This window comes from Cynara cardunculus (genome assembly GCF_001531365.2).
Source record: "Cynara cardunculus var. scolymus isolate 2C chromosome LG 9, CcrdV1, whole genome shotgun sequence".
NCBI classification, from domain to species: Eukaryota; Viridiplantae; Streptophyta; class Magnoliopsida; order Asterales; family Asteraceae; genus Cynara; species Cynara cardunculus.
The window spans coordinates 7,691,157-7,700,875 of NC_037536.1; the positions used below are offsets into that span (position 1 = coordinate 7,691,157).

At 34.6% G+C, this 9,719-nt stretch overlaps 1 protein-coding gene across 3 annotated transcripts; it reads right to left on the reverse strand.

Moving 5' to 3' along the window:
- Positions 1-165: 165 nt before the first annotated feature.
- On the reverse strand, positions 166-8,894 carry LOC112518340 (protein PLASTID TRANSCRIPTIONALLY ACTIVE 12, chloroplastic). Of its 3 annotated transcripts, none has more exons than XM_025125988.1 (11): positions 8,797-8,894; positions 8,626-8,691; positions 6,593-7,288; positions 5,864-5,976; positions 4,990-5,249; positions 3,961-4,082; positions 3,305-3,373; positions 2,276-2,338; positions 2,003-2,092; positions 1,565-1,699; positions 166-451 (listed from the first exon to the last, which is right to left on the reverse strand). In XM_025125988.1, the coding sequence occupies exons 2-10, from the start codon at positions 8,674-8,676 to the stop codon at positions 1,574-1,576; spliced, it is 1,590 nt and encodes a 529-aa protein (XP_024981756.1). In that variant the 5' UTR covers positions 8,677-8,691; positions 8,797-8,894; the 3' UTR covers positions 166-451; positions 1,565-1,573. The 3 variants fall into 3 exon arrangements, with proteins under 3 accessions (XP_024981756.1, XP_024981758.1, XP_024981757.1); XM_025125990.1 differs by having other exon boundaries at positions 173-451; positions 8,626-8,687; XM_025125989.1 differs by having other exon boundaries at positions 173-451; positions 8,869-8,892.
- Between the last annotated feature and the right edge of the window lie 825 nt (positions 8,895-9,719).

A 9,719-nucleotide genomic window follows, 5' to 3' on the forward strand; every position in this document is an offset into this window, starting at 1 on the left:
AGGGGATCAAACCCCGTGCTTGTCTTGTATTTGGGCAAAGTTGTCTCACCCCTTTGCCAACTGAGCTACATGAAGGGATCGAACCCAGGACCTATCTTCTATTCGGGTAAGTGGCCCCCGCCCCTTGATGGTTATCTAATAATCAATGAAAGAACAAATTGGGAAAGAGATAGAAGGGTGCAAGCCTGCATATATAAATGTCTGAAGAGCACATCATTTTTCCCAGCAATGGTAACTCTAGTTACTGCTCCACATTTTTTTACGTTTATGGTATTTGCTCCTACAGAAAACAGATACAGAGATTGCAGCAACTTATCAGGTACCAAAATATGAACAACTCATCCTCCAACTACAAACTTGAAGGTCTTCTGTGGGTAAAATGTATATAAAACCAACTTCTTTGGTCTATCGACACCACATCTTCGCATTCTGAGCCGACCATGAAATTTATCTGATTTACAATCAACGTTGAAAGATCAAAATCTTGACGTTTAATGCTATCAGCATTGAGTGCAAGCATAGTGACTAGTTGAATAATTGAAAATCTTAAACAAGACATATGAAAGGATGGTAAATCTTTCAATCATATCCGTTCAATGCCGAGATAATCCAAAATCCGGTCAGCACCCGTATTGACCATCCACATATAATCAACCAAATATCCGGTTTCAGAAATTATATTACTCCCTCCGTACCAAAATAAGTGTCCACTATTTTAGTTTGTCTCGAAAAAAGGGTCCACTTTCAAAAATAAAAGTGTAATTTCCAATTCTATCCTTAATTAGGAGACGGAGGAATTCATTATTCCCTCTGAAGGGTAAAATTGTCATTTTAGTTAATTAAAAAGTGTAATAGTTGTGTATTTCTAAACTTGTGCCTTTTCTCATTGTAGACATTTATTTTGGGATGGAGGGAATAAGATCTTTGACATGCGAGTCATATTTAATAAATTAGATATGGGGTTACTTATACTCTTATGTATGTTTAATTAATTGTATAATTTTGTCATCATAAACCGGGGGTCTTCACAAAACAGTCGCTCTACTCTTTTTGGGTAGAGGTCATGTCTACGTACATATTATCCCTCCCTAGGCCAACACATTTGGTTTGGTTTTTTTAATTAAAAGTTTAAATATATTAACCCAAACTTGTTGCTTTACTTTCTAAATTGGATTTTGTACAAACAGTGCAAATTTACATTCTTATGTAATTTTTAAATATTTGGATAGGGTCGGGTCTAAGGGAAAACCGCAAAAAAAATGAAAAACTGAGTAACACCTTGGTTACAGCTCATCTGGACAATATGCACATGTGCATACAAGTAATTTGTAAGCAATTTGTCTAGTATGCACACGTGCATAAAAACCAAGAAACAACTTCAATTACTTTTATGCACATGTGCATACTGTCCGATGAACGGTTACCAGGTGTTCCTCAGTTTTTCATTTTTTGGGGGTTTTTCCCCTGAACCTCCCTCTATTTTGATATTCAGATATTTGGGGTATGAATTTGTCAAGACAACTACGACCCAAACTCCAAAACTAAAGTAAATTCGATAATTCACCTTGTGAAATTAGCTTCCAATATCCTTATCTTGATCGAAGTCCAACAGGAAGTCCGTCAAGTTTTCAGAATCAGCTATAGCTTCCTCCAAAGACATCTTACCTTTACCTTCTTTACCTTCTTTTGCAGGTTTCGGCTGCAAGTAAAAGTTGGAAACAGATAACGATTCTAGAATGATCTCGAAACTGTTAATGAAATCGATTTTCTAAATGTCTCATGTTTGCTTCAAGTATGTTTTCTTGTCAGAATTGTTTCGCGATCAACCAACTTCTGATATTTTTTTAATGCACGACTTTTTTTGACAAATTTTGAGGCATTCTTCTGTTAGGCAGAGGCGTCTTTAAATCTGTCAGAAAATCGTGCATTTAAAAAAAATATGGCAAGAGGTTATTATCCTAAATAACCCGCCAAATATGAGATAAGAAATTGCAAAAACTACCTTTGATTTGCGAAGCTCAGGAGTACTTTTCAAAACACTCCAATTGCGTGTGATATTTTCGTCTTCGAGGATACCATCATTGTCATTATCCTATTACAAGTAAATGCATGCAACCAACATCAGTGACCTACAAGATTCAGAGCAATCCACAGCCACATTCCCGAAGAATATTCCACTTGCTCTAGGGGAAACAAGAACTTGAAGTGACTAGAAAGAAGGAAAAAAGAAAACCAGAATAACTGAAATCCAAACACCCACGCACAGTTACTTTACCTCTTTTTCACCTATGTCAACAGCTTTAGCCATAGCCTCATCGTCAGAAAATGGCGTTTGTACCTGTCGAAAAAATATCCAGTTTCAGAAGTTAGCAACGGTGAAATGAATCACTGATGGATTGGATAATGATCCCTATCCTAAAACAAATGAAAAAAAAATGATCTTTCAGGATGTCCCAAAATAAATGCAAATTTTCCTTTATTTGACAAAGTTACGATCTAAACTTTACCTCTTTCCCCATTATTAACTACTACAAAAATGTGGGAATCATCGAGCCAGATTTGGATGTAAACCAGACTACGACAAAATGATTATGATATTAGGCTGCTAGAATGACGGTCAGGCACTCTTATCAATTTTCTGTGGTTTTCTTCATCAAAATAGAGCATGATTTTTGTTTTGATGTATATCTACTGATTCACAAGATGTAAAACAGAGGGATATTTACATAAATAGCCAAAGCTGATAGGTGGTTTCATATTTTAGCCATTTTTTTTACCCAAATTCACTTTTTAGCCAATCCTTAAGCAGAAGGCTTATGCATATGCCGAAAACCAATCCTTACGCATATGCGTAAGGTTTATGTATAAGGATTGGCGAAAAGTGAATTTGGGTAAGAAAATGGCTAAAAAGTGAAACCTTAATTGCTGATTGGCTATTTCTGCCAATTTCCCTAACAAAAATCTTCGCTACAACCAAAGAAGTATGCAAATTGTTGAACCACATGAATACCATTTGTTCAATTTTCCGTTTCCTACAGCTATCTGTGTCTGTTTGATTGTTGATCTTAATAGACTCGCATATTTACATTTTCCTTTTAGAACATCACATTAAAAGAAATTACCCTCCAAGGTTTACCACAAGAACAAAGCAACTAAAGATAGAATGAGAGAAACAATGCAATTTACGTCTATCTTTTTTAGAAGTGGATGCATATATGACATACAACGCTATACACTTCTTACTTGGAAGTTGGAGAAAAAACACAAATGCTCGACATAAAAGTGCATAATGCAATTTTATTACCTTTACTTTTTCAACCTTCTCTGCCGCCAAAATTTTATCAATTTCCTCCTTTGATGTTATATTGCCATGCTGATCAAACGACACAAGAGAATCAACAATTTTGTTACCAATGCATCAAACTAATACTTAACTAATTGTTCATAACTTTAAATACAAAAATAGTGACATGTAATCTCCATGCATGCATTTTTTATGCATGCCTAAGCATTAGCACTCACAGATGAGAGAGAGAGAGAGAGGGAACTTCAATGACTCGGCAAAATTTAAGACTGGACAACTATTGGAGCAGCATTTTGACAATCTTAACAAGATGTAGTGTTGATCTATGGAATACAACGGAGTGAAGCAATACATATCCCATATTCAGTGGACATATTTATCAACTAAAGAAGAAATTTTACAAATACTAAACATATTTAAAGAGTTGATTTATGAGATGATAAAGAATTTTCCATTGGGTGCCATAAAGGATTAAAGGATACAGGGAAAAAAGAGTTATTCAGTTATTGCTAGTGTTCCAGGCATAAAATGTTGAGTGGCTTGGAGTCATGGCTTAGCAGTGTGGCTGGCTGTAGCTGGTAACGAAATATTGCATGATAAAATATGAAAGCAACTGACATTCCAAAATGACAATTATGAAATTGAAATCTACTAACCTCTTGCAAATAAGATAGAACATTGGGTGTAGGCTCGTGAAAATCAGGACCACGGAAATCAATCACTTGATCTGGATCTTGAATGTAGTTCACTGTTGGGTAAACCGGATCTCCACCCCATACTACAACAATACAATGTGTGTTTGAACTAGTTGACTAAAAACCACAGTTAGCATGTTGATATTTATCTAATGAGTCCATCAATAGTCAACAGAATCAACCACAAGGGTTGCAGCATAGTCGTTGAGGTCCTGGGGGATGTGGTGGAATATCCCATCTGCCTAGGGTTCGATTCCAGCCGTACACAACAATTGTGGCCACTGAGTTTATCAGGGCTGATTTCTTGCAATCACAATTGGCCGGGATTAGTCCATGGACACCCTTCCAAAAAATTGAAAAATAGAATCACAAACACAATGAGGCCGGTGAATCAACAATGAATCCATTTATTTGGCGTATGTAGTTCCTTTATCACAGAAAACTCTGAAGTGTCAAACAACTTACATTTAGGGACCAAAAAAATGGATTAGATTCACCTATGGAAATTCCTCTACTGACAATGCCATATTAGGTGATGAAGATAGATAACACATGCAATTACAAAAGAAAGTTCTTTTTCTTCTCTTTTTTTCTTTTTATTTATTTCTTTATTACATTCAACCAATTGGAGGATGAGTAGGAGGAGAGGAGAAAAGGGGTGATGTATAGCATGGCTAGGGATTTAATGTTATGTATTATACTTTATTTTAATCTTTTTTTGTGACGGTGGTCATGTATTATTGTTATGGCTAGGAAATGTTGCATTTTTTAGGACAAGCCAAAATAGAAAGTGTTTCATTTCTTTTTAGGGGACAGAGGGAGTATTTTATTTTAAGCAGCCATTGTCTTAGTTTCTGCATATATACATTATGAAGAACTATGAGAAATCAATTACCAATCAGTAGCAATAAGCAAGACTCAAGAGACAAGACCTTAGTGACCCTCATGCAAGTAAATAATTGAGAAACTTATTTGGTTTCAAGGGAATACTTTGCTTTATCTGATCCTCCCGCATTCGCATAGCCAAGGGATCCCTAGAAATACGATTATCGGTACCCATCATTATGCGATATTCACGATCAGTTTGATATGTGAACATTTCTATGAGTTGGGTGACCTCATCTTCACCAGTCTCCTCAAAATGTTTCTGAACAGCTTCACGTGATGTGTCTCTCTTCCATGCTTCAACCCATTCCGAATAGTATGCTATCGGGCCATCTCTTTCCAGTCTTTCACGTTCTGCCTCCAGCCTATATAAGACACACATCACTTTGTAGCATAATCGTCTAGACCAGTTTGTTATAGTATTTTGATCATTGAAAAATAAGGTAACATTTTTCCTACTTTGATCATCAACAACCTACACTAGCGACGCATATTAGCTAACTACTGACATGTTATAAGCCAGCTTCACAGCCAAGTTTATTGCGGTATATTAGGAGGCACACAAGATATTATTGCTCTTTTGCATTACATCACAGTTTATTACACACATTGTTTTCTTGATCAACTTTGGGTTAAAAAAGTGTTTACTTTTACTACCTCTGTTGTAACCTACTCAACCCCCCCCCCCCTTTCCTTTTTCTTTTTCCTAGGTTGCATTTTCATGTTCTTAAACTACTAAAAGAGATCATATCACCATCATATATTAAAATTTCATTACAAATACTCTCAGAGACTTCAAGCAATTAGGCCTACATTACTGGCTTGTTCAGGAAGCACTTGTATACTCTTTCTCTGAATTCTTGGAAAATCTTTGAAAGTTTGATTCAAGCAATTACGCCTCTGTCTTCACTTCATATCAAGGCCTGTATAATGTTGTAAAGTGTAGCAAAGAATCCATTCAAGAATAATTCAGTTATACCTTTCTTCTTTATATAAATGCCTCCTAGCTCTGTAGAGAGCAGTTTCTGTCATGGTTGGATGGTCACCATAGAGCTTGATTTGGCCAGTCTCTGCCATGGCCTTCAGAAACACCTGTTGGTCAAATAAAAGGTCAAAAGCCATATCAATAGAAATTCCATAACACCCCCATAAAAACACACACACAAAAAGAAACACTATGGCAATTGCAAAAGGAAAAATGTTGACGATTGGAATAGAAGGTTGGTAATCTAAAGGCTGACAAAACTTAGCCAACTCAAAGCATCTCTAAAATAATTGAACATGCAAAAACTCATCACTTTTCCCGATAAAATTCTGAGTTGAACAACATATTTTTAGGCCTCGCTATTCAATTCAAGAACTAAGAGCGAAAATACATGGAAGCTTATGCACAAGTAAACTGCAATATTCAAAAAATGAGCAAAGCAAAAGTTTCAACATGCAAAATCTCAATTTACTATAGGTATACAAGACTTCATCCTAGATGCAAACAGAAATATATCAAACTCAGTCCATCTGCTCAAGTATTTCAAATTATAAACAGGATGGATAATCATTACAACTAAATTAGAAGAACACTGATAAAGTATTTGGGCATCTAGAAAGTGAAACCATATGGAGAAACACTGTTAGAAGTATATTTAAGATCCAAACGATTGCATATATAGTTATTTACAAGCCAGTAATCAGCCGTGTCAACTTCACTAACCGTTTCAACATCAGGACGCCTCCTCTGCCACCTGGACCATTGTTCCTTGTCTGGTTTCCTCCAGTTCCACCATAACTCTTCACTTGTAAGGGGCTTCTCTATTGGCTTCCTTGCTTGTGGATCAATAAAGTGATGAGGGTGTCCAAGCTTCTTGTCAAGTTCATACTTGGTTAACTCCTCTTTTGCAGGTTCTGTCTCATATACCACAAAATCAGAAAGGTCATTTTTTGAATCTTCTAATATCTCATACAAAGTTTCATCCTCCGATTCTTGATTTATAGGTGTATTTACTTCAGCAGACTCCGAAGCAGAAACCGAGGCCCTGTGCATTTTCCTTCTGTTTCCAGGATTTTGCCCAGAAGATGGTGCCCCAGACGATGTACCAGTTGGTGCAGGGATACCAGCAGCCCTCACTTGACCAACCATGCCCTCTGGCGCATAATCCTGCCCTATAATATTTGTACGACCACCAGAAGCTGGGTGAGGTCTCCCAGTTAGTGAATCCACGTAAGTATAATATGGGGTCTGCTCAGGTAATATTTTCTGAAAAGACTCCTCAGATGGTTTCTCAGAAGAAGGATCATCCTTATCCGTCTTTTCACACTTTACACAAGGAAATAAAGGAGTCCTTTTAATGGTATTCAACCTGGTTTTCGCTTGCCATACTGATGTTGGGAATGAACCTGCAAGAGACGTCTATAGAATTCCCAGAAAATAGTACAAACACCAGTTAACATCATATAATACCATGAGAAAGAGGCATGGAAGCAATATGAGTTAACATCATTTTCAGATTACCATAAGATTGCAAAAGTAACAGACTGGAAATAAATCATACAAGGTTCTTAACTTGTCATACGAGGGATTTGTTCTCTTTGTGTGTATCATTGACTAAAGATACCAAATCCATCCTATAGTTGTCAGTTTCATGTGACGCTTATCGCATGACAAAAGGATAATGTAGTAACACAATAAATCAAAACGCACGCAAATTTAATTTCTTGGATGAACATGTTTCCATATATAAGAATGAGTAGCACTTTAAAAATATTAGTGAAACAAAATCAATGCAAACTCCTTTTATTGGATGAGCATATATATCTAGAGGAGGTTTACTTTGCAAACCACGTTATTTGTACAAATCGTACAAACCTCATTCAATCAATCATAATTTTTCATTTTGTTCATTTTTTTGTAATAATGAGAGGTTGATTAATCATTTTTATTGTGGAGGATATTAATCATGGATATTATCATCTTCATTATTTTAATTTTAGAGAAATACATGAAACAGTTTCATTAAAATTTCATTAAGTATTATATGAAACAACTTCATCAAAAAAAAGTATTATATGAAACAATTTCACAAGATTAAACAATTTTATGAAAAAATTTCATAAGATTAAACAATGAAATCGACGGATGGGGTGGTTTGCACGGTTTGTATAAATTGGATGGTTTGCATTTGATCGCTCCTCTATATCTATGTATATGTATATATATATATATGTATGTATGTATGTATGTATATATATATATATATATATATATATGAATGCTTACTTGATTAGCATTTCAAACCCTTGTACTTTGTCACTTAGCTTCTAAACAACCAATATACTTGCCAGAAAAATATATGCATATGAAAGAAGACACATTTACCTTGGCAACTGAATAAGGTGGTGTTTCTTAAAACTGAATGAATAAATACCAAGTGATTAAGAGCTCAAAATGGTCAACACACCGATAACCTTACTGATAAATCACATAAACTGAATTATTAAGATGCATTTATATGGACTTAATGAAAAGAAATGAAGTGACTGAACCATTCCATAATTGCAAACAATCGGGTGAGTTCTCGTCGTTTTACAAACGATTCGTAGTGTTATTTTCTAGAAATTTAAGTAATTTTTCAGTAGATTTGCTAATACATCGCTTAAAACTACAAATACCGAATTCAAAACATCGAAATTGTAATCCCTCCCTCTCTACAAATAACTAAATACAGCTATACAACTGTTTAACCTGACCTGAAACAAAAAGGGGGATTTGTTAGGCACACAGCCACATCCAGAAATCATACTGCTTGATTCTATCTGCGACAAAAATTAACAACAAACATTTTAGAACTCCAAGAAACTGAAACAAATCAGACCCAAATGCGAGTTGATAATTAAGATGCAATTATGCGAAAGTATTACAATTAAGCACTGCACAGATGGTTGCGTGAATAAGATGAACAAGAAGGGATTTTGGGAAGGTTCAATTGGGACCTGCAAGATCTTCTCGCCAGGGTTTTAGAGAGGGACAACGAAGAAGGAAAATACCGGATAATGTTACAGTTCTTACCGGAAGTATAAACAGAGAGTTACATAACTGGTCCCTAAACTATGACCTGTATACCAATTTGGGACCCTTATCAATTTAACTTGTACTTTTTAAAAAAAATAAAGCATTAAAAATCAAAAATTCTAAAAAAATTATATTAACTCTGATAATTACTCTATTTTAACAATTCTAACATTAATTATCTATACTATCTTATAAACTAGATTTATCAAAAATTTTAAAAACAATTTTTAATGCATAAAGTGCACAAAGTCTTAAAAACAACTCATAATGCAGTAAGTACTACTACTTTATGCATTCAATCTTAAAATCTTTTAATATATAATTAAAATAACATATAGTACAAGTTACCAATGCACATTATTACTTTTTCTTTTCATGAAATTGTTTAATCTTGTGAAATTGTTTCATATAATACTTTTTTTGATGACTTTGTTTCATATATGGTTATGAAATTGTTTCATATAATATTTAATGAAATTTTAATGAAATTGTTTCATGTATTTCTCTAAAATTAAAATAATGAAGATAATAATATCCATGATTAACACCCTCCATAATAAAAATGGTTAATCAACCTTTCATAATTACAAAAAAAAATGAACAAAATGAAAAATTATGATTGATTGAATGTGGTTTTCACGGTTTGTACAAATTAGGTGGTTTTTATTTGAACGCTATATATATACTAGAAGCGTACTCGCGCAATGCAGCGAGATACATCGTGATTTTAATATTTCATTTTATTATTTATCTCAGCTGATGTTATAATATG